Source organism: Taurulus bubalis, assembly GCF_910589615.1.
Source record: "Taurulus bubalis genome assembly, chromosome: 8".
In the NCBI taxonomy this organism is placed as follows: domain Eukaryota; kingdom Metazoa; phylum Chordata; class Actinopteri; order Perciformes; family Cottidae; genus Taurulus; species Taurulus bubalis.
The window spans coordinates 22184770-22209963 of record NC_136596.1 but is presented as its reverse complement, the minus strand read 5'-3'; the positions used below and the strand labels follow the sequence as shown (position 1 = coordinate 22209963).

The 25194-nt window shown below is 41.9% G+C and overlaps 1 protein-coding gene across 1 annotated transcript; it reads left to right on the top strand.

Moving 5' to 3' along the window:
* Positions 1 to 812: 812 nt before the first annotated feature.
* castor1 (cytosolic arginine sensor for mTORC1 subunit 1) lies at positions 813 to 15291 on the top strand (the record flags this gene model as incomplete). The annotated part of the gene is made up of 9 exons (XM_079221765.1): positions 813 to 925; positions 5800 to 5870; positions 8783 to 8976; positions 9275 to 9410; positions 10339 to 10462; positions 11044 to 11160; positions 11414 to 11496; positions 12115 to 12209; positions 14348 to 15291. 9 exons carry the CDS (start codon positions 813 to 815, stop codon positions 14417 to 14419), a joined length of 1005 nt encoding a protein of 334 aa, XP_079077891.1. The 3' UTR covers positions 14420 to 15291.
* Between the last annotated feature and the right edge of the window lie 9903 nt (positions 15292 to 25194).

Genomic DNA, 25194 nt, shown 5'->3' with positions numbered 1-25194 from the left:
ACCTCGCTTAAAATAGCTGATCCTTTCACTGATTTAAAAACAGAAAGTTGTGCGAAGAGCTTCGCAGGAGCATATATGTAACTTCTGGTATGAGGGGGTCAGTGCTTTGAAAATAAAAGTTGACGAACACACATCAGTTCAGTTCGTTGTAATTTCCCGGGACCAATGTTATTAGGACAAATACAGTTTTGAAGAGGAAAACTGGAACTCGGGAGTACTACTGCTATAAAAGAAAAGTATAAATAGAATCAAAGCTAAACCAAATTTGCGGACGCCAAACTATTTTGATGGGTAAAACATGTTTTAAACTAATCTGGTGATAGTAATTCAAATGGGACATTTGCTTATTATTATTATACAGATATATAAGTATGAAGCCAGCAGCTGGTTAGCTTACCTTAGCATAAAGACAGCTAACAGGGGGGGTTGCTCTGTCCTAAAATGACAAACTCAAATGTCATTTATTATTTTTTCCTAAGCCATACAAAGACCAAAGTGTCACAAATTCAATAATAACCTGTAGCTTTAAGAGAAGGGGGCGTGTCCCTGCTGGGGCTGTCCCTTTATTTGAATATACAGTAGTTCAGCGGCGCTGGAGTCGGATTGCGTCGGATGTTTTTTTCGCCTTGTGAGAAGAGCACAGCGGGGCGGCGGTTGCATTCATCGGCTGCGCTCCTCGTCCAAGGCCCCGGACTGTGTTTGTGTGTCGGACATTTAAATGACATCGCACAGCGAAGGGAAGGAGTTCTGCTGAGCCGCGTGCACACTTTGGAGCAGACTGCGCAGCAGCTCGCGACCCGACACACAAAAACATGGACTTGCACATATTGGACCACAGGCTCCGGGTCATCAGCATATCCAAGAACGGGCTGGTGCACTTCACACACCCCCTGATCAAACTGATCTTCCTCCGGAACAGGACACGGTAAGGACACCCCCCCCCCCTTCTCCTCCGGTAATCCAAGCACGGACACGAGCTAACCCATAGCGCCTCTGGGTGCCCTGGGTGGCCGAGACATTAGTGGGTGGTTTGCCCGTGCATGCCCTGCTTTGCCTCCACGAAGGATCTGCATGCAGGCTGCTGGGAAGTGTAGTAGTTTGAGACTGCACAACGGCCAACAATATATTATTATATAGCATTGTAAATGCATTGATTACATTTGTATTTTTTACAATGGAGAATGTGATTGCGTTCATTCTATTTCCTTCATTATATTTTTGCACAACACCTTCAGCAGTGTATTCAGCACACAGTGCATATGTGCTATGTGAACGTGGATTTGTTTTTGTAATCCTGTAAAATGCATCAAATCTCTCTAAAAGCATCCACTGTATTTTTTTTTTGGGTGAGGGGAGGTGGGCTTGTTTCTCCAGCACCAACTCGACCTTTGACCTCTTTTGACCCCGGTCCCAAACCCAGCAATTCCAGTTTCCAAATTATCTGTCTCTCATGTTGGCAGTAGTGGCATTTTTCAGCTAATCCCATGGATATCCTTTTTTGTTATGCAATTGTTTATTGCTCTGGCTGCCCCACATATGCAACGGCGAGAAGAAAAGCTCAACATCTGTCTTTGAGCTGCCCTGTGACACATCGGACGGGCTCAGCCGCTGCTCCCATGTCGAGCTGCAATAGAAGTTGCGAGCAAATGTCAGGGAAGATTTGTTATTTTTTTCCCCTCCGTCTGATTGCCTCTGTGCTCTGTGACGTCTGGATACGACACACTGTCTGCGAGGATTTGTTTATCGAAAGCATCCTACGGGTATCGGCATCACAAGGGCCCTTTTTTTTAATAAGGTGTTTACCAGGCAACATGACCGGCCCATGTGTGCTCATGATCCTCATGCATTGTCGACTGACGCGGAGGAATGAGATTTATTTCATGTCCTTTCAGGCATGTTGCATCAGTTCACGCCTGGCTGCATCCATCAGCACTCATTTGTCTCAGAGTATTGGGCCGGTTTTTGACAAGTCCACGCTCGGATGGACCGATCCGAGGATGTGCTGCGATTGAGTCAGTATTTCTGAGGCGCAGGCCAGTGGGTTCCTGAGCAGTCGGTCTAAATCATCAGGGAATTGTCAATAAAGTCAGTGTTTTATCTCATGGGCCTACATTTTCATTTCAGCCGACTGTGTTGCTTTCAGTGTCCGGAGTGGAAGAAAAAGTCCTGCTGAGGCCAGAATGAACCAGAAAAACACAGCATGCATGGTGCCCTTCCTTTTGGATTAGCGGGCCTGTTTTTTCAGTGTGTTGTTGTGCATGCTTCAGAGTTATGTCATCGGTATACTGTGGCGTGACCGTGTTTTGGCTGGTTTTTCCTGTTTATTTTTCTATAGCAGAGTTTTGCGGCCCCCCACCCTCCTCTGATCAAACTATAGACGATGCAGACGTGGGAGAGGTGGAGATTGAATTCATAGCAACTCGAAACAATGGAGCAAAAACAAGCCCGATTGCCTCTGTTGGTTTTAGCCATCTCCCTCTTTCAGGCCCCTGCTATTCATGAGAGAGCAACTCCCAGAGAGTGCGCGCAAAGTGGTTTTGAAAGCGGTCCTGAGCAGAATTTTAAGGAGGTTATGGCTTCTATGAGCCAGGCGCATCCCAAGTTGTAAGAATGTAGATGTGTCTTTCTCCGTCATCTAACACAACTGAGGCGCACCTGTGGTTCAGAGGATGACCGTCGCCCTTTGAGACTTTTACCTCGTCTAGAAAGGGAGAGCCCCTTGTTTGATGACGCCCAGCGACACACCGTTTAATCCGTGAAGGTTGTCTCCGTTTAGTCACGGAGTGACTACCGTGTCGTCGGAAGGGTTAAGGTGTGAGGAAAAGGCCCTCAAAAGTGGGGACAGATTATTTATGTCCGGTCTTGGATTTGGTCTCACGTTCGGACTGCAAATCAGGCTAAATGTGTGCTAGTGTTTTGGGTCAGAGGCAAGAGGATCAGTGTCTTATCTTCATGCATTCTTGGTAAAAGTATGAAATGCATGTATTATACGCTTCAATTGAACACTGAATGAATACCACCATTAAGGGGGGAAAACAATTCGGGCCTTCATGCTGTTAGTTTGTAGTCTGCTAATGCCCATCATTTGTTGTTTGGAATTCATGGGCGTGGTACTAATCAAAGCCCAGTGTCAACCTTAGATATTGCTCTTTAGTGTACTGTGGATGCAGCCCTGCAGGCTCCACAGAGTCCTCCTTTCTTGTCTTCGGCGGCTCACTAACAGAGCCCCAGTTGGAACAATGCCTCTGCTGAGCCAGAAACACGAGGGGAGAGGGGGGGTCCACTTGTCTGCTTCAGTGGTCTGTCAAGGTTGGGGCTCTCTCGTTCCCCGTCGCTTACACAAAGCTGCCCCCTCTACTCTTGATAACATGCAGGGATTTCAATAAAGAGAAGGGGGGAGAAAAAAACAAAAATCCTTTCCCATTGTTCTGGGGGGAAAACGAGGAGGCCGTGAGAACACTGCGGATCAGTTTGTGGGAAGCTGCGGAGGTAGCGGACAGCGTGGACGTCCTCTGGCGGCTTGTGTGGGGGGGCTCACTCCCAGGACAGCACGACAACATCAGTTCGCTCCGCTCTTATCATGTTTCCTCAGCTGGAGCATCAGTTGCAGAACCCCCACCGCCACCTACCCTCGCTCCCTCAGCACCAACTGACCGGCCCGGATCAAAGTGGTGACCCGCATGCACTTGGTTTTCATCTTTGCCGCTCGGCCGCTCCCTCGCTACCTGTTGCTTCCTCATCCCTTTTGGTTATTTCCTCCTCCTCCTCCTCCTCTTCCTCCTTCTCCTCCTTTTGTGTCACTTCAATAAGAAGGAACTTGTTTTTGTTTTTTTTACTGCAAACTCGCTACCATCAGCGATCCCACACCGGCTATGTGTCACTGCTACGAAGTGCTGCACAAACATGTTTGAGTACTCAAGTATTTCTCAAATTTCCCCACAGGCCAAGTTAGCCAACCGTCCAAAATCAAACCATTCAGTGATATGAAACCTAGAAAGGTAGCACATTTTAATGTTGGCGAAGATGAGACTTCTTGAAATGATTCTAATTGATAATAAAAAATATATCGATTTTTAGTGACAGTTCGATCAATTTATGGTGACGCAAAATGGTGTTTTTTTTTACAGAGGGGGTGTTTTTTGGGGGGGAAAGGGAATTTGTTGTGTGGGGACATTAGTGAGGTTGCTGGCCCTCCATTTTTTTTCTTCCAAAGTTCTACAAAGTGATAAAACAACATCTTACTTTTGTTGAGCATATTAAAATTTTGGAAAGGAAATAAAAAGGAAATTTATATTGCATTTCCACAACAAGAGATATCAAGCTTTCTTCCCTTTTTGCATGAGCAGTACACAGGTATACTGTTTCAAAGTAATCTCCCCTGGAACGGGTTAGGGTTAGGGTTAGGCTCGTCAATTTTCAGTCACGAAGCTTCGGTGAGGCCTCTTCATCGCTCTGATCTGAAACCAAAGCACGCAGGTTGCCTCTTCCCAACTTCAACCACACGCGCGAAAAATCTTCACGCTCGGTCTCCCTGGCAGAGTAGATGCTTGGCACCCGCTACCTGCAGGAAACTGCGAGCGGAGGAAGGTGAGGGGTCAACAGGAAGTGAGGGGGGCAGTGTATTCGAAAACAATGGGCTGGCTGAGCTCGCTAGCACAGCTGTTAGTTACTGTTACAGTGTTCTCTCTTTGTGTCTCTGCGGGGTGATTGTCCCATCTCCTGGCGGGGATTACTTTTTTGCTGAGTCAGGAGTATTGCTGTCTCACTCCAGGCTTCTGCTGTAATGGCCTCCGCTTGACTGATTAGCAGAGGAAGGGGAAAGTGTATTTCCAAGCAAGAAGTTTCTTTTGGAAAACAGGAAAATGCACCTTTTTTGGGGGGGTTTCAAAGAAAACTAAAGGGTCAAAACTAAAGTCATCCATGTAGAAATCGCATCTCTTACAAAAATGTTAATGTTAATCTGAAGATGGATACATACATATGTTTTCTCAAAAGGTCAAACTAATTCCACCAACTCGCTCCTTTTATAGTTGTAACGTTTTCTTTCAGTGGTATTCTCCGTATTACTCATTATAGGAACAGGAACGTCCCATGGATGATTTAATAACAACACTAAAACTACTATGTTTATTGAAGTTTTTCTTCAGTATGGAGGTTGATGGATGGCTCTAAAGTACTACAACGCCCAAAAAGATCAAATAACGGGTGCTCGAGTACTTCAATTCGATCTCTGTGTTTTTGCTGCTTCACTTCCAAACGGTATTTATTTGGTTGATCGAACGAGAGGTACAGAACCCTAATAGGAAGTCTAGTCGTCTTAAAGGCGGATGTTATCCAAGAAAATGTGTGTTTCCGCTGCCCAGTTCTGTCCGCAACCCTTACCAAATCCCACGGGCCTATTACCTTTTTTTTCTTCTTCTTTTCACAAAGGCAACCTTCAATAGAAGTGAACACTGTGGCCCCGGCCAACCAACGGCCTTTTGAAAGCAAATGCTTTTTGGCCCCGAGCCTGATGAATGTACGCAAATACCAAACTGGAGATGGAGAAAAGTAAAGTGCATTGTAGTCTGGGTTCCTGAAGGATCGTGCTCGCTGATGCGTGTGTGTGTTATGGAAGCCCAGAAACCAGCGTGGAACTTCGGAGAACTCCATTGACTTTATTCCTGGTAGCTGTTATGACAATCTGAATGCCCTTTTGTTGGTTGCAAGTAAGTAACCCTGTTCTTCCACTCTCTTTTTCTCCCCTCCTCTCCTCATTATCCTCCCGCCTCTCTCCACATCTGCGCCTCCTGCTCTCAGATGCAAGTTCTTCAGTCTGACGGAGACGCCCGAGAACTACACCGTCGTCCTGGACGAAGAAGGATTCAAAGGTAGAGCACGTCTCTCGTCAGGCGGGGGTTTGTCCTCCTTCACTCCTTCGCCATGCGTGAAGCGTACGCCGTCCTTATCTTTCTGGTTACGTTATAAGATCGGTTTACTGCTCACGGGACTATTATGTGAAAACGGTTATCGAATTTCTTCTGTGGCTATTGGAGGAGTCTTTACAATCGCCCCAGTGATGTCATCATCAGGGTTATCTCACCACCTGTAAATCAAAAAAACGGGATCAGAACACTTAGCATCATGTTTCATTTATTATATTTATCTGCAAAAAAAAGAGAAGCTATTACAAACAGTCCACTAATATATTGCAGAAGAGGCTTGCTAATAATAATAATAATAATAATAATAATGGCTGCCTAGACCCTGGGTTCCCAGCGCATAATGGTCCTTCCTTCCTTGTTCTCGTCACAGAACTCACGAGGTACGACCATATAATCTGGATAACAAATAGTTCCTCTCCTCCCAGAGAGAGACGGTTGGTGCACAGCGGGTCAGCTGTTGCTGCTGTTCAGTGACTTACAGCTCAGAAACCCTGTTTGCCCTTTTCTTTGAGATGTAAAGATCAAGCTGCACTTCTGGTCAAAACCCTAATTAAATCATTTCTTGCTTAACATATTTCACATGGATATGAATTACTCGGAAATGAAAGTCGACCAAAGATGAGCTTTTGGTGAGCTCAATCATTTTGATTCCTGACCGGGTTTCTTTTTATTAAATATTTGACCTACTCAAATGTCAGCAGTTATTTCCTTTTCAAATAACTTTGATTTTATTTTATTATTCAGAATATTATTATTTTACTTTTACTATTTAGGACTTTTTCTTGGTTACCTTTGATGGATATCTGCCTTTTTTTTTTTTTTGTGAAAAGTTCATCCAAACAAACAGCTAATGGAGATGCATCATTCATATTCGTTACTGAAGCCTCTTGAATGTACCCGTCGCTCCGGGGGGGAATGTCGGGTTTCTTTTTAAATTATTGAGTGCACATATGAAAAATGTCATGAGATAACTTCTGTTATGATTTGGCGCTATATGAATAAAAAAAAATCTACCTCACCTCTGTCTGACCGCACTCTCGGGACACAAGTCCACTGTATAATTCACTGTGTACACGTTACACTCCCATCCAGCCCATTTCGTTTGGGTCGTTTTACTCTGATGTGGCTGTTTTAAAGGCGCATATCGCCTCCGGGTGCTCCGTCTCCTCTGCCCTCCTTCGAACTGAGAGCCTATTTTAAGAGGTGAGCGCTGGTGCAGCCGAACCACAGGGGGCTGTCTGTGACAAATTATGCCAACCGGAAAGAACAGTGGCTCTTTGAAGGGAAGTAAGGAAACATATAAAAGTAGAAGCCAATTGGTAATGTTTTGGGTTTCGCTCAATGATGTCATGACCACTGTGTTTTGTGCCTCCTTTGGAGGTTTTGGAGACGCGTCTCAAACACGCAAAGAAAGTTTTCTCTCCTTCCGAGCATTCTGTCGCTGTAAGTCGAACCGCGTATGCAGAGCTGGGATTCTTCGTTTCGACCTGGTATTTAAGTAACGCTCTTAAAAAGGTTCGGGTGCACATTTCCCAAAGTCATCGCCCTAATATCTTTTTTCTTCAGCGTCTCGGTCACTTCCTGGATTGACACCTGTTTCCCAGGTAGCCTCCAGCTTCCACGCCTGCTTTTACATTTTGGCTGCACCGGACTCGCGGGTTGTCACCGCTCTGTCTGAGGGACCGCCATGTTTGACCCTTCCTCGCCATTAACTAGGAGCCGCAGGTCTGAGCTAATTAATGCAGCGGTATCAGGTCTCACACACAGGTTTTACTTGTCGCTGTGCTGGTATAAATAGCTGTGTGTGTGTGTGTGTGTGTGTGTGTGTGTGTGTGTGTGTGTGTGTGTGTGTGTGTGTGTGTGTGTGTGTGTGTGTGTGTGTGTGTGTGTGAGCAGAAATAGAGGGGAAGTTGTTACTTCAAGCTGCCTCATAGTTTATGCCTTCAATAACATATCGGTGCATCGTCGGTAACGTGAACATGTTTAACACTTTTCTTTAAAGTTTCCAAATCCTTAATTGTAATCTTGTAATTGCTTTTGAAAGGTTTGTCTGCATGACAGTTGGACATGCATCTTTTACATCCCTGGTGGTTTGTTTTAGCTCGTAACTGCTGCTCCTCTTCCTGTTCCTACTAGTTCAGGTTGGTTGTGTTTGGGGTGTGACATGCACAACTTTCCCTAGAGATTTGAGTATTATCTTTTATTCTGAATTAGGTGAAAGTGCATTTCTGACTCCTTTTTTTTTTTAGCTCTGTTGTCTGAATTGGCTCCGAAATACTTGCATTGGTTGTAAACCTGACGCCAGCAGTGTTTGCAGCTGTGCTTTCAAAGAACTCCATTGTCAAAATTGGTGGAGCAAAGGGCAAGGTATCCTGCTATGTGTCAAAGTTTAAAAAACATCCTACATTTCCCATGACACAACCCAGTGACCTCTGCATGTGTAAAAGATGTAAAAGATTGTTGAAATAATAACCGGAATGTTTAAAATATAATACAACATTTTTTTAAATCCCTGCTAACTGGTCATGTTCACCAAAAGATAAGATAAGATAATCCATAATTACTCCCGCAGTGGGGAAATTGCAGGATTACAGCAGCATAGTAAGAAAAAAACAAGTAATACAAAACAGTAAAGAAGAAGAATACAGTAGCAATTTAATTAAATATACAGACGGAATAAAAAGTATATAAAAGTACTTACATTTATTTATATTCGACCAGATGAGTGCAATCCACAGTGAGTAAAGTGAAGTGTTAGTGGTCTACTGAGAGCTGGTATTAGGTGTTAGTCTCGGATATTGTGCCGATGCCCACTGATTCACTGAGCAGCCTCTTTCTCCTCTTGGCTCCCCGCGCAGAGCTCCAGCCCTCCGAGCATCTCAAAGTCGAAAGCTCCATCTGGCTGCCGCTCAACGTGGTCTCCAACGGCAACGCCTCCAGCAGCTCGCAGGCCGTCGGCGTGACCAAGATCGCCAAGTCGGTCATCGCCCCTCTGGCCCAGCAGCACGTCTCCGTCTTCATGCTTTCCACGTATCAGACGGACTTCATCCTGGCGAGTCCCGTCCGCTTCTGTCTTTTTCGCTCTGTCAGTCTTTGCCCTGGTGAAATGTACAGGGGACAGTAAGCCGTTGTATTATTATATAGTATTATATTATTATTATTACATGTGGAAGTGTTCAGTCGGCAAAGATAGATAACACCGTGACAGACGCTTCGTGTCAGCAGATGTGTTAATGGTCGATGTGCTGGTTGAGCTCGAGTGTTTCCTTTTTTCCTTCTTTTTTTATGAGCCGGCGTGATGTAATCTGACCTTGTACGTGATGCTGATGTTCCACATCTGTGCCGTGCAGGTGAGGGAGAAAGACCTGTCCGTGGTCATCAGCACTCTGGAGGAGGAGTTCAACATCTACAAGGAGGAGGGAGGAGAGTCGGTCCCGATGCTTTGTCAGGACTTTGCCAACGGCTTCCAGAAGAACGGCAAAGAAGGTAGAGGGCGCCGCCCCGCTTTTTTACCATCAAGAGGAAGACGTTAAGATCCTCTAGCGCCACCTTTGTGTTGCAAAGTGTAAAGACGTGTCACGAGTCACAAGGCGGACGTGAGTGAAACGTGCGTCATTGCTGTTCCTCCAGAATTGAAGTTACTTGAGAAACGTGGGACGGTCTAAACATGAATAAGATTCATGTACATATTTTATATGCGGTATTGAATGCACAGCTGCAGCTGCCTTCTTAAGACAGCAGTGGTATAATTTTCACATTTACACGATAAAATAAAAGCGGTTTAATAAATTATAATAACAACTTAAGAATTAATCTCTAAGAGTTGTTATTATTATTATTATTAATTTTTTATCCCTCCGTGGTAATTTTTTTTACTGAAAGGTAACATTGTAATCCATAAACATAATTCATTGTATGCATGTGATACCAAATTACAGAAACAAGAGTGCTTAATATCATGAGTAATATCAAGTTTAAGCCTGGCTTCGCCTCACTAATACCCTGTGAGCCAATATGAAGGGTGAAATTAAAATAAGTATTTATAGAGAGGAGCTTGCTGTTGAAGGACACCTGTTCACAAAGCCGTGTTTGACTTTGCAGTTTATGACAATACATGAAGAAACAAATGCAAATATACAGCGTCCTTTCACAGGAAATCATTTGTATGCTACCACAGAACATGTCCACAATATTTCATATCTTTCCATCTCATGTTGGATACAGTCTCAATAAATATAGAGATCTTTAACTATTAATGAGTTAAGACGATGGACGATCCCCTCATGAGAGTATGAGTATAAGACAGAGGGGTTGTTGCAGTCTACATTTATAGGAATCTCTTGTATTTTACATTTTTAATAAGAGCTCCAGAATCTGCTGTTCTCCCAAACTAACTCTGTCTTTGCTGGTCCAGCCATCCAGCCGACGGTTCACCCGGTGCTGATCCCGCAGAACCAGTTCTGCGTCATGTCTCTGGACCCGGACACGCTGCCGTCCATCGCCACCACGCTCATCGACGTCCTCTTTTATTCCAACGGGTGAGCCGAGCGCGCGCTCACACGCCGCAGTTCCTCTGTAGAGACACAAGGTGGCAGCACGCGACGCAAACTAGACGTCTGCTCGCTGGCTTTTTCTTTTTCTTTTTTTTACATTAAACGTGACAGATGGCCACACAGGTAGTTATTTAACATCGGTTCAATGTGTGCGGAGTCATGACATGATGAGTGAAAACTTAAATATGAGACACACTGACCATATTATAAACATAGAAGATTTTTGTGCAGGCAAATTTCCATATACGGCTTTTATTTTTATTTTATTTCACTGCTTGCTTTCTTTTTCTAGTTTGAGAATCAAAAGTGGTTTTATTCTTGATCCAAGAACATACATTGTGCAAGCCCTGTATACGAACTTCAACCAGATTACCTAAATTGCATATTAAAGACAATTTGAAATGGAAAATTTAATTCATTTTCTGCCCTCCCCTTGACTTTTTCTTTTCTCTGTTTTGACAAATATTCTATTGTGTGACTTCTTTAAATCACCTTTTTATTTTTTATGAATGCTGGTGACCAACTTTGCCACTAATGTCTCACCAAATGCCTGCTTTCCTCCGCAGCCCTAAAGAGGATGCAGAGTCGTCTCTCAGCCGGGACCTGGACTGCATCAAGTTCTTCTCTTTCTCCCTCATTGACGGCTACATCTCCCTGGTGATGGACACCGAGGCTCAGAGACGGTAAGGAACCAAATCCACCTTTGGTAATGCACATTAAAATGCTGGAATGGCACAAACTGTGGAGCAAACTATTTAAAAGTAAATCTAATTGTAATAATTTGACTGATATCGCAAATGATCTGGTGCTTCAGGCGTCTGTATTTGTGAGCTTTTTTCTGGCGATTGCTGCGAGAGGGGATTACTCTGAAATGTTGTTGTGCATGTTTGCACTCGGTTGCTCGGTGGAAATCAGTGCTCGATCTTTGTGCTTCAGGTTTCCTGCTGATCTTCTCTTCACGAGCTCATCCGGGGAGCTGTGGAGGATGGTGCGTATCGGGGGACAACCGCTGGGCTTTGGTAAGGCCACCGTGTCTTTCAAACACCTCAACATGTGTTTAATTTACTCTACACACAGGTCATCTTCTGCTGACACAGACCAGATGATGAGTTTACTGTACCAAAAATAAATCCTTCTGTGTTCTGTCAATAAGATTAAAATAGGCAGACAAATTGATTCACTGTAACATGTGACTGGAATGCACAGTGAGATCATATACAATGGTCCTCTGTGGCTCTGAAATAATACACCTTAAATAGGAGTCTTCATTTTTCTGAGATGTATTTGCAGGTGTGATTACTACCCTTTTTAGTTTTTAAGTTTCTTAAATTTTGATGCAGATGTAGTTTAAAATAAATGTGATCTCTTTTCTTTTTGTCTCCCATTTTTCATGAATTTATTGTTTTGTAAGTGTAGGTAGAAACTATGCAGTTATTGGGTAGTTTTTCCATAAATATGTTACTGGGACTACCAGTAGTATTAATTATATTGTCTTGAGTTGTTGTATTACCAAAAGAATAGTAACACTATGACACCTATAAGAGAATCCCTGTTATCACATGGTTATATATCCACGCACAGTTTATGATTGTGATTCTGATATTGGTGTATTTTTCCTCCACTCTCTCTGTTTTCAGATGAATGTGGTATTGTTGCCCAGATATCTCAGCCTTTGGCTGACAGCGACATCTCTGCCTATTACATCAGCACCTTCAGCTTCGACCACGCTCTGGTGAGTCCCACGTCTTCACGTCACTATTCAGGACACCACCGGCGCTGTCATGGAAGTCAACATATTGACACATTCATGACAAAAAAAAATGATTACTCTTAGCGCAGATATTTTAGGGTTTGGCTCTTGTTTCTTAATGTGGGAGATTTTAGACAGAAAAAGACCAAGAATATGCCACGTTTACCGGCATTCCTTTGTGGCTTAAACATGACGTGCGCTCCAGGCAAGGTGATTCCAGATCAGAGGAATCTGAAGAATTATTCTAATGATTCTCTTAAGTATTTGATTTGTCCGACTTAAAGTGTGAACACTATAGTATCTTTGAAGATGCTAACAATAACAATTGTGGTTATTATTAACTAGTATTAGTATTATTTTGTATGTTCATTACATTGTATGTGTGGAATGTATAGATTTATTGAACTATTTAGACAATACAAAAGTTTCTTCGATGACATATCCTCCTAGATGTTACACCACGTTAGGTCAGGGTAAACAAGTTTAATGCAACACCGCGTGTAAAAGTATTTTTCAGCCTGAACTAACTAACTTATCTTATAAGTGATGCCGAGACACTGATCTTCAGTATTGGTTTGGTTTTCCGCTTAACCCCACAGTTTTCTTTGATTGTATCTGTGTCCGTCTGCCACCTATGTTATCTTAACCAGGAAGTCCCTCCCACATCAATGCAATGAGTGCATTATTTATAAGTCATCTTTTCAAATGGATATGCATAAATTACGCTGAAAGCTTTTTACCAAATAGATGATGTTAAATGGAGTGAACTATAAAACCCTTCTGTAGCGAGTGATGAATGACAGTGACAACGTCTCCTATTACTGCTTTGATAGGAATCCTGCATCTTTCTGCTCTAAATACTTTGCAATGTGATTCACAGAAGATGGAAACAGCCTTAAAGTCTGAGATAGTTGGGCGTCACAAATCACCCAGCAGACCTGGACAAGAAAAGCCGTAACACAAAGTTTCAACTGCACATAGAGTTTAGTGACATGATAACATCAAACATTTGCACACAGACATTCTCTACTCGATAGATTTCACCACAGTTTCTAGCTCGATCTGGGTTCATATGTTTTGGAGTTTAAGATTAGTCGTTGGATCAAACCATGCAGTAAGTGGAGAAAAGCTAAAACCTTTCCCTCCTAATTCAGTTCCGACTTTGGGAACAACACACAATAGTCCTGCGAATAAAATTGAAAAGACCAAGAATAGTTTGTAGATAAAAATAACATTCCGTGGAAACGTCTGGGGTATTGATGTACTGCAGTCCAACATAAATGACCTTTGGGTATTATTCCATACAGTATTCAATTGGTCTGTGTACACTCCTCGCTTCAGAATGCACTGTCCTAGCATGTCATGACCTTAACATAACCACAAAGTGCCTTAGTCATAGAGGATTATTGCACTTCATCATTATCATGGAATTAAATTCTTACTCAAACCTAGTAAACCTCAGTGATGTCACTGTGTACCACAGAACGGCAAAAAGCAACAACTACGGCATAGTTGTGATGATAATATCAGTCTTTTTTGCTCCCTATTACAGTGTTAATCTGAAGGCTTTTTGGTGGTTATTCTTTTCATAATGCAGATTTTTCTTGAAATAGTCAGCACAACCAAGTCTCAGTTTTTCACAGGCCAACATTGGGCAAGAGAAAGTAAAGTGTACCCCGTTGACAAAAAAGATACATGTAAGAAACCTTTTATAGCGATCACAAACAGTGAACCCTCTTCTGGGTTCTTCCCATGGCAAATGGCAAGATAGGAAAGCATTTCTATGTTATTCCTAAACTGGGGGTGGGGTAACTTTCAGCTCAATGTTGTGGTTTTATGCTCACAACTTTACTGATTTGGTTCCCTCTCACAGCTCTTTCTAGCTTTGTTATAGGTTGAACATGCAGCAACAAATACCTGGTGAACATAGGGAAGCCTAGCAGCTGAATAATCTGATATTTTGGCTAAAGTTGGTCGAGACCAAGACGGAGCGATCCACAAGTCTGTCAGATGTGTAAATAGGCAACTGTCTGTTAACGCGTTCATCAGAGTAATATGTTGAGGATATGTTGTCTGTTGTACAGCTTGTTCGTTTTAACTTTATTTTACTGTTTTTCTAGGTCCCCGAGGAGGACATAGTGAGCGTGACGGACATGCTCCAGCATCAGAGGAAAGAACCAGCCGCTAGCTGATTTCTGAAGTCCAGCCTGAGCTGAGCCTGAGAAGTCCCGCCCCCGTCACTCCAGCTCCAGTGGCGATGGGTGGCGGGCCAGCAGGACGAGATTCTAACCCCGTGCCTAGACTAGCACTGCATCGCCAGCAGTATTAACGACTACGAACTTGCCATGAACACCAGAAGCGCTTCTCTATGGTGTGCATGCACAGTTGATCCGTGAGGCCTCCCGTCTTACCTATCGAAGGCAGAATGCACTGAGTCCCAGGGGGCCCACAAGCTCACGCATGTGCACGCACACACACACACACACACACACGCACACGCACACGCACACGCACACGCACACGCACACACTCACAAGCACAAGGTCCGATATATAATCGACTCTTTCTCTCTAATGCAGGTGGTCTGAAGTTGAATTGTTCACATTATTTTGCTGCAAACGGCAGTTCACACATACATTTCAGCAGTGCTATAAACACACAACTTAGACTTCCAGCAATGTTTATATCATAATGCCATGTGTCGACTCAGCCTTTTTTCCTAATTGAAGGCTTTCTTTCTTTCCACTGAAAGCAAGCGTGAAACTTGAAATGCAAGAGTTGTGAGAATGTTGAGCTTACAATCATTTTCATGCAAAAGAAAACTGCGAATTTCTATTTTTTGACAACAGGACTCACTCATTTTGGTTTAAGAGGAATGTGCAGATAGTTCTTATGTATTAAAACTACTACAAATTGGGTCAAGCAGGATAATGGGCTTGGTCAGGGCTTTTTTTTTTTTTTTTAAGAGGTCAGCCTTTCTTAACTGTAGTATTACTACCCAAGCTCAGTAACACTGTCTTATTTTTTGTTATTTGCACAATACACTTTTGATTTAGCTAATATCCCTCAGATGTTTTCTTTGGTACAACTTTTGTACAATTTGAAGTAAAAGTATTCTTTAAACATTTGTAATTTTTTGTGCTGCTTCATTCAATAAAATATTGAAAACGGGTACTCTTTGTTGAATTATTGTCATGAGCCAGTTAAATTATTAAGACTTAAATGCACATTAAAGTGCATATTCCAACTAATACTGACTTCCTTGTGACAGATTGGTGAATGACAGAATTTTCAGGAATCACTCATGAGTCAACGATGTTTCAATACAGTGCTGATCATGACTTTCCAAGACCATCCCTGTGGTGCTTAGTCTGTTTCTGCTCTAAAAGGAAGTCTTAGAGCCACCACTTTAAACCATTGGTTTTAATTCAGGGGTGAGTATTACTAGAAATGCAAACCACAACAACAAACTTTCCATCCCAGCTGAACACAGTGGGACTCAGATTAGTGAGATTCTTCAAATGGTAACAACAGAGCAAAATAGAGCAAACGGGTTACTTGCTGGTTTAAAGTGAAGGCCTGATCCTAAAGTCTGAAGCTGGACTTAAAACCTTTTAAAATCTTTGTTCTGCTTCACTTTATCAAATCAACCTTTGCAGAGAGAATGTTCACACATTGTGCTATGATTTGGGTTAGAGTTGGACCTTACAGCTGCATCATTTAAAGAAATAATCATGCTGAAAGTGATTTTTTTTTTTTTTCTAGACGGACCTGCAACCTTTTCATTTTTGCTGTGTGTCATCTTCATTTACTCTTAACCAGTAATCGATAGACTTATATTTACACTTCTGAACCAAATCTCACATGTGTACCTTTTTATTATCACACCAAAATTATTCAAATAGGTTTTTACTGAAGATTAAACAAACTCAATACATTCCTTCAACTTTGGAAAGAGGCTGTCGGGCAAAATCTGAATTTAGTCCCAGGGGTTTAGCTTCAGTAAATTAGTGGACGACTGAGTCTTTAATGGAATTTATTTTAAAAAAATCCATTTGTTCATAGTGTAATTGAATGTGTCATCTGCATAGACATTACATTTACCTTTTTAAACCGATGATCTGTCAAAAATAACATGTAATGCAGGTTTGATCCCCTGATTGTGATTCAATAATTAACGAGATGGGGGAGGCCCAATCCTAAATATAATATGTATTAAGTGAAAGTAAAAAATTACGTTAACACTTTTTTCACAATACTTTGAGACTTCCCCCATGTTTTGACTTTGGTCCATGTATTAGTCTGAAAAATGATTCCTTCCTATCCATACCATCTCATGACCTTTGCTCATTTCTTTGTCATCTTAGTTGATATTTGAACGTTGTAAGATGTGTAAGATTATTGCATTCTATAAAGGATATGATCTCTGTCTGAAATGTATATTTATACTCTTTTCATACCCCCTATAGTAAGTCACACCCTTGCTGATACGAGTCACACACCGTCAGAACATGAGAAATTTGTGAAAAGGAATTCTGTCATTTCTTGGAGCATGTGAGATTTTTGTGGGTGGGATGCAGATGAGCAAACACTTTAGATACCGTGTGTATATATAAGCCAGACTACCAGTGAAAAGTGTTTTGCAGAGTTGCTGTTTTTATGTGATTTAAAACAAGAACCGCCGGACATTAAGCAAATCACTGACGGCTGTCACTATGGATTATACACTCAATGGTTTTCTAAGGCACTATGGTAAATTTCTTCATCATTTTAATGCTAGTTTTAAAAGTAGTACTTTGTATAATATTGCCAATTCAAATGTTTATGCTTTAAGTTTTCTCTTTTTATCTGCAGCTCAAGTTCCCACCATTATTGGCTTGTGACCCTTTAAAAAGGAATTAATGTCTGCTTCCTTTTCCAAATATTTAGGAGCATATCACTGAATAAAAAGACCACTTTTTGCTTGTACTTTGTCAATAGCACTGCGGAGAATTTATTTTGTAAGATTTCTTGAAACAGGATATAGTTCGACCTCTAAAGATAAAAGAGATCTTTAAATTAGCTGGGAGAACTGATTTGGAGCACAATGATATTCAAGATGCATTGTAGTTCCTATAACGCTCAGAAAATGTACTTGTTAAAGAATGTTGTCTTCATTGTTGTCTTCAAGATCATTGTATTAGTAAGCCTAATACACCTGGAAAGATTTTGTGTTTTTGCAGTTCTTTTGACTTTATATTCTGTGTTACATTTTGAGTCACCTGTATCCACACAATCTGTTCTTAGTACTTGTCTTGATGCTCCAGTGGAGGCCAGTGTTTCCGGCTCCAACTCTAACCAGCTTAGACGGAACTGTGTCTCTTACAAAGCTTCTGATACTGGAAGTAGATGAACTACTGGATGAATATGTAAGTACCAGTGGTTCTGGCATGTTGTCATTTTTTTGGGAAGATATTTGTTCTGTACATATCTGTAAGCATGCAAAACCAAGTACAGTTTGGTGCAAAACATTTCAATGTATCCACTGGTCCAAAGCCACTTAGTCATTGGACCAGAACTCATATTTGCTCTTGGTATCATCATGCACAGATTTGTGACATAATATCTGAGTTAATTTGCAGACAAAGGGATCTTACAGCTATTTCTGTATTAATTTCATCCTCCCCTGTTGCCTTCTGCTGAGTGTAAATGTGACCTTATGGGCTTTTGTAACGCCATCGCTGATGTGTTTGACATTGGGCTAATGACTCAGTCTACTCACTCATAATATGAGATAATCACAAATATAGATGTACATGTAATCCCCTGCTGAATCGACATATGTGAGCAGTAGTTTCACCTCGCATTGATGCAAAGAGTCAGTTTAAAGCTGCACTAAACTTTAAAGTTGTGCTCTGGTCTTGATTGATTTGATGACAGCAAGTGCTTTTTTTGCACTACTGGAAACACTCCTTGGGCGGCTACGTCGCCAGACATTTAACAAAAAGAGCAACTGGAGTTTTCGGTTATATTGTTGCCAAAAAAATGTTGTTTACACTCCACAACAGCAGGGGCAGTAAAAGAGGTTGGTTGACTCACATGCAATGCATCACTGTGGCTCCTCCCTCTTGTTATTAGTCTCTCTAATATTTCAAACTCATCCACTGTTGAATGTTTTATTGATACATGTTTAATCAACTACATATGCATTTTACACTGGCCATCTTCAATACACACTGAATTAATGTTTTTGTTTTTTTTCACATTCTGTTTTTACAGATAAAATTTCATGAATCAGTGGATGTTTCACTTCCAGACGGTGTTCCGAACTCCAGAGTATCTGGCATCACCATTATTGAGAAGCTGCAGGACATCTACATCAAGGATGTACTTTTTAATCTGCATATTTCAAAGGTAGAAGAATATCAGAAGGGTTCTTGGGAACGCAGCCAATCTGTTTTGGGGCCACTGGTACGGGTCAAGGGAGCCCTCTTAAACCATTTGGACACAATCAAGGCTATTCTCAAAAATATGGACTCTTTGCCAACGACACCAGCCCGACCGCAGTGGTCCAACAATCATGACTATGCAAAAAAAGTATATGGAGGGGGTGTCATAGTCGCACTGAAGGACTGGCTTGCACAAGTGTCGCGGGCACTTAAGGAGGAATAGAAAGTGTTTGACAAATAGGCAACGGACGCTTTTAAAGGGGCACTTCTGAGAAGTCTGAGAAAATGACCCTGATGATGTCACCTGGTGTCATCCTACCTCGTCCTCTCTGGTATATTCTGCAACGCTTATGGTTTTTCTTACCAAGGCCCCAGTGTGATCAGAGAGTAGCGTTACATAACTGGGAATTTAGAGACGCAGATAATGTACTTTTCCTTTATTGACTGTCACAACACATCTATGACAAGCTGCAACTTTCTCGACACGCACAATTATCTTTTAAATTGAAAAACATCATATATATAATTCTCGGTACAATTCAAACAATATTTGTGTTTGACTACTGGACATTATTTTTTCCAAAATAAGGTCCACACACCAGAATTCGCCTCTCTTTTGGAAATGTGTTGTAGAGAAAAACTAATTGGTTTATAGCTGACCATGAAAGCACAGCAACGATACCCATTGTAAACAATGGCCTTGCGCAATGTTTATTGTATTATTGTTATTTATGGATATTTATTGGTTTTAAACAGGAATTAATGTGAAATAAATCAAATGGCAGTCAGACTGAGAAGTATCTTAAATTGTGATTATTGATGTATTCATCATCATACACAATGGGATGATGATCGTTTTTGGCTCAATGTTTTGTTTTTGTATTTTGGATTAGATGCCAGAAATGAGGTCTGTGGTTAGCACAAGTTTACGAGATTTTAAAAGTTTTGGTCTACGACATTAAATACGTCAGTAAATCATTAAGCTTTTTCTAACAAGTGGCTAAATGAGATTACATTAATGTCATCAGTAGAAAACTAGTCCAATCAAAAATCTACGTCACACCTGCAGCACTTTATTGACAACCAGTGGCCGTCAGGGCCAGCTAAGCCTTCTCTGCTGGCCTAAACAGAATCACAAAGTTGTAGCTATTTTATAATTGAAGTACGTCAGCATTAACATGTGCTGTGATTGGTCAGCGTGACTTTAGTCAACAGAAAGCTAGCTAGCAGAACTCAGTAGTAGTAAGAAGAGTTCAGGTTAAAACATAAAAGAAGTTGTAACATTTTTTGTTTATTTGCTTGGTGTAGTGTTTTAACACTCAATGGCTGAAGGAGGAGGAGAAACGGACTTGGTGGCGGATTTACTGACAACGCATTTTTCATGGAGGGTTATGGGCATGTTAGCCCTAAAACGCATCAAAACGTATTCCATAATAGCAACTGGGGAAGCTCGTCTGTCCTCACTGGCGTCCATGTCCATCGAGGAGGCCACCTGTTACTGGAACTGAAACGCACTGATAAACTTCACAACCCCAACGTCGAGTGTTTGAGGGCTTTCTGGCAGACATTTTGAGCCCTTTATGTAAGTCAGCGTTAGATGCCAACGTTGCTTAAGGATATTATCCACAGTTTATAGCAATGTGACGCTAAACATGCAGTTCCCAATGGAAGAATAGAGACATAAACAAAGAGGCACATGATAAAATACCTTTACACTACAACATTACGGATTAAAGATGGAACATAAAAACACATGAAATCAGAGGAATGCATCTTGTGAAAAAGACGTTCAATAAATAAAATGAATATTATATATATATAATATATATGAAGTGAATAAAAAGTATAAAATAAATACACAATTGTACACAATATTTGTTTATGTATGTAGTCGCGTGATATGTTGCAGCAAAATGCTGTCCCATTCATATTTACACCACTTACACTCAACCACTTAGCAGGTGATGTCAGTAAATCCGTGAGGGTTGAGGGTTAGGGGGAACATTGGGATTGGGCCATTGTTTGGTGTGTCACCTAATGTCAAATTGTGGTATTGCAATAAAAACGTGTTCATCTCACGCCTGCAAGTTTTGGCTGGTCTATCTATGTCAACAAAGTCAGATCAGATAACTAACCAACACGCTTGGGATGGATTAGGATGGTAAGGCTGGCATGGCGTCGGTCGGCGTCCAGAAATAGCCACGTGGTGCCTGCACGCCTTTTGATCGCAGCTTTTCTGAGAGCGGACGGTCGTCGGCAGAATGCGGGGGGTCACATTAGGTGTTTCAGCCCAATCCTCCACCCACCGAGCGAGAGGTCACTGCTCCACTGCCGGCCTACTACCTCAGGTAAAGCCACAGAGGCTAATAGTGCTAATGTGGCTAATGTACATAACTTAAAGTTCCAGCAAACGTCTAATTTAGCGAATAGTCAGCTGTCGTTTTGACGGAATGGCGCCGGCCGTGACCTCTGCAGGTATGATCTGGACGAATGGAAGCAAAACTCCCGATAGAAAATCATACAATGTAACATGTCCCAAACATTAACTGGTACCAGGAGACACTCCGCCGCAAGAAAAGATGTTCAACGGACGTCCAGATGCCTCGTATTTTAAGTAGTGTAAGCTATTACATTGTGTACTTAAACAGCTCTCTAGGAAGCAGTGTTCTGGTTTATGTTTTGGGGGCTTTTATTGTGAAGGGAAAAAAGGAAAGGGAGGAAATGTTCTGGGGAAATGTGTGACAAGAATTAAAATGGTTACCATTTTGTGCAAATTACGGAGCATCGTGTTGTTTTCTTAATAATGTGAAGTATAGGTGCAAGATAAATCCTCGGCTACATTGGTGGCAGCAATGGGATTATCTTGCGCCTAAGAAAACCATCGGGTGAAAATCTAGATAAGTGTAGAAAGCAGTTCGCTAAAGTGAGCTAATTAGCTAACGTTAGCCACTGCTAATACGCACTTAGCTTAACTTTGGACAGTGTGCAGATAGTACGAGTCGGAGATTCTGTGCTGCGTCTGCGTGGAGACATCTCATATGTCACCACCTTAGTTTTTACAGAAAAGAGAAGAAATAAAAAACAAAAAGACAGAATGTGGAAGCACGACGAAGAACCGCTGGTTTACAATGTGCGGCAAGAGAGCGGCCATTTGCCTGCAATACCAGGATCGACCTGCCGCCGCCCTTTGCCGGGGAGGAAAAACAAAGCTTCCCCTGCTGGGCCAGATGGTATGAAGGAGCCGTGAAGGCGCTGGCAGGCGGCCTTGGAGGTGACTATGATAATGAACTGATCCGGATCTTACCAACGCGAAGCTGTGCAGACCAACTATTCTGCAGTAAAGGAGAAATTGACGGGCAAGTGAAGAGAGCTACAGTCCTCTGGATCTCCACGGACCGGAGCAGGTTGTTCATGATGAGACACTGAAATGGTACACGTTGCTCAGTACACCTTGCAATGCCTGCTGGTTCTTCAAGTAGCCTCCCGGCTTCTCCTCACTGCTCCTTCCCTTCAGGACGAGCGAGCAGACCAGAGGGGGACTGTGGGGTTGAGAAGCCACAGGGACTGTTTTAGTTACCGGCATCAGTGAGCCACAACCGACTGTAACTCGTTCTGAGAGGGTGATGAGACCATCGGTATATTTAAGGGCCTTTGTCACGTTAACTGATTTGTGAGTGTTGAATGTGTGACTATGCCTGTTAACATGTTTTTTTTTTTTATTGTAGCAGTACATGCTTTATATGTATGATGTGTCCAAACGCTATGGTGTATCAGCTATATGTCTAGTGTATATTGGCATTAGCGGGGCAAACTTACTAGAGTCTTTGCAGTTGGGTGATGGGGACATGTATACTGTTGTTTACTGGGCAATTTTGTTTTAAGGAATTTTTGTGTGTTTAGAAACAGGGACGTTTCTTTCAGGAGGAGGGGAGATATGTAAGCTATTATATTGTGTACTTAAACAGCTCTCCAGGAAGCAGTGTTCTGGTTTATGTTTCTGGGGCTTTTATTGTGAAGGGAAAAAATAGAGGGAGAGGAAATATTGTGGGTGTGACAATAATTAAAGTGGTTGCCATCTTGTGCAAACTACGGAGCATCATGTTGTTGTTTTCTCAATAATGTGAAGTATAAACCCTCGGCTACAGTAGGTTAGTAGTAGGGTGCGAGCTTCTTTAGCATCGTGGTGATGACACTTCGGTTTAGTCATCTGAACAGTATGCATGCTGGTTTAAAAACGACAAATGGTCGACTAATGTGGCAATGTTTAGTTAGCTAGGCTCCACGCTGTCCGAAAAAGGACACCTCTTTGACAGCGGACAGTTTTGACAAGTGTCCTTAACGCTAATACCGTTAAGTGACTGTCCATTTAATGGGAATAATGCTGGAACACCCGAAAGGGAAATGCAGCCATATCGGACATAATGAATTACACCTGTGCTTACCCTGCTACGACACGCCAACGTTTCTCGTGCACAACGTCTGTTGGTTGCTGTGTTATTGCTCAGACCCTCTGGACACATACTGGAAACAATATTTTTATAATTGACAGAAGTGAAGCTTGATGATTTAGGCATCCAGTGGGTACCATCATGTCCCCTAATTAGCATCACAGGGACAGTTGACATGGAGGGGAAAACAAGAGCAAAGCCATCATATTTATTCTACATAGCTGTCAATGTCATTCACAAAAAAATAAACAAGTACATGAGACAGTTAAGTGGCAACTTATTAACTGTTCCATAAATGAAGATTTTCAAATAAATCGTTCGGACATGTCTTTTGTTTCTAGAGAGGCAAATGAAGATCCGTTTGTCTGTCTATCATCCCTCGGAATCTCACAGGCAGGCACCACGTAGTCATGGAAACAGAACTTGAATTCTACCAGGCTATATAAGGAATGCAGATTCTCAAAGTCATTCTTTCACCCTTGGACTTGAACAAGTTAAGTTTGAAATGTGTATGCTGCAAAGCTAATCATTTTTGATTGCCTGTTTGCCTACTTCTAGCTAACCAACCTTTGAAGAACTAAGTTGAAGAAACCCCCCAAAGAAGAAATCCACAGAAAACACATCTGCTGTTGTGCTTCATTGACTTTTAAGGTAAGAAATATTTTTAATTTAATGTCAAATGTGTTTATTAATGTTTCTTACATGCTCAAAGGGGTATAACATTTGTAAATTAATGTATTTTATGTTGAATTGAGGGAAAACAATTGTTTATAGGTCACTCTAAAAATTGTTTCGAGATCACTCGCTGTTTTTTCGGTGTAAAAAAAAAATTATAAGGCAAAACCTGAATATTTTTAGTGTGGAATGTTAACAATTGTATAGTGATATTAAATTACAGTTATTGTTGTTTGAGAGGCTCATATTTCCCAAATTTGATGTTGAAAATGTAGAAAAAAGATGGCCGCCGGCCAGAAATCCGGTTTGATCCGGTTTTTTTCCAGTCAACAGTCAGGGAGGGGGAGGGGGCGGGGCGCGCAGGGAGGGAGCGGGGCTAGAGCGGGGGTGGGGGGGGGGGGCTTTCAAAAAGCTACAGTAGTAGTGTTGCCACACAGGAGCCTCGCGCAGCACTCAGCTGCAGTTAGAGCAGAGAGGAGACTCTTGCTCCGCTAATCGCGCATGCGCAAAGCCGCAGCTTTCGCTGTCAATCTAAAATAAATCACCTCGTCCACTGTGTGTGTGTGCCTCTCTGTGACGTTAAGTAAATATCTAGCGCATCATGTCTCAGTCTAAACTGTATGCTCAAAAATACAGGAGTGGGAATCAAACCCTGAATTCAAAGGCTGGCTGAAGCTTTTTATTGGAGATTAGGGAAAAAATCTACCAAACACAAATGTCTGAACTTTTTGTTGCATGTTTAGTAATGATCTTTTGTTGTTCCAGTCAGGATCCCAGACCCATCAATCCCAGATCCATCAAAGCAACAAAGCACCAGCCTCCAAACCGCAGCATGGTAAGAACCTGAACGCTACACGGTTATATTGACACTTTGTGTGTGTGTGTGTGTGTGTGTGTGTGTGTGTGTGTGTGTGTGTGTGTGTGTGTGTGTGTGTGTGTGTGTGTGTGTGTGTGTGTGTTTATTGAATAATGTTGTTTCACAGTCTGTCTTTGGGGTGAATCTTACTTTGATTATAAAACTGAAGTTGCCTGCTTCATGTTCGTCACATACAATGTTAAAGAGACGCACGTCCTCCGATTTGATCTTTTAGTGTAAAGTAATACCCCCAAAAAGGTTCTTTAGGTCAAAAATATACTTTCGGGTTTTTCTCAAACTTAACAAAACTGAAAAGTTCAAACCATATAATAAATATGTTTCCACGCATCAATATTATTTTGTCCAATTACACGTGTTGTAAATCAACTCACGTGATGCTACTCAGCCAATCACATATGTGTATTCTGATAAGCGGCGCACTCGACTCCCGTATTCACACACACGGCAAATGTAAATTTGAGCAAATGTACACACTCCCATCCAAAATGAAGGCACAGAAAAAGAGCCCAATATGATCCGAATCCAAACGCAATAATTCA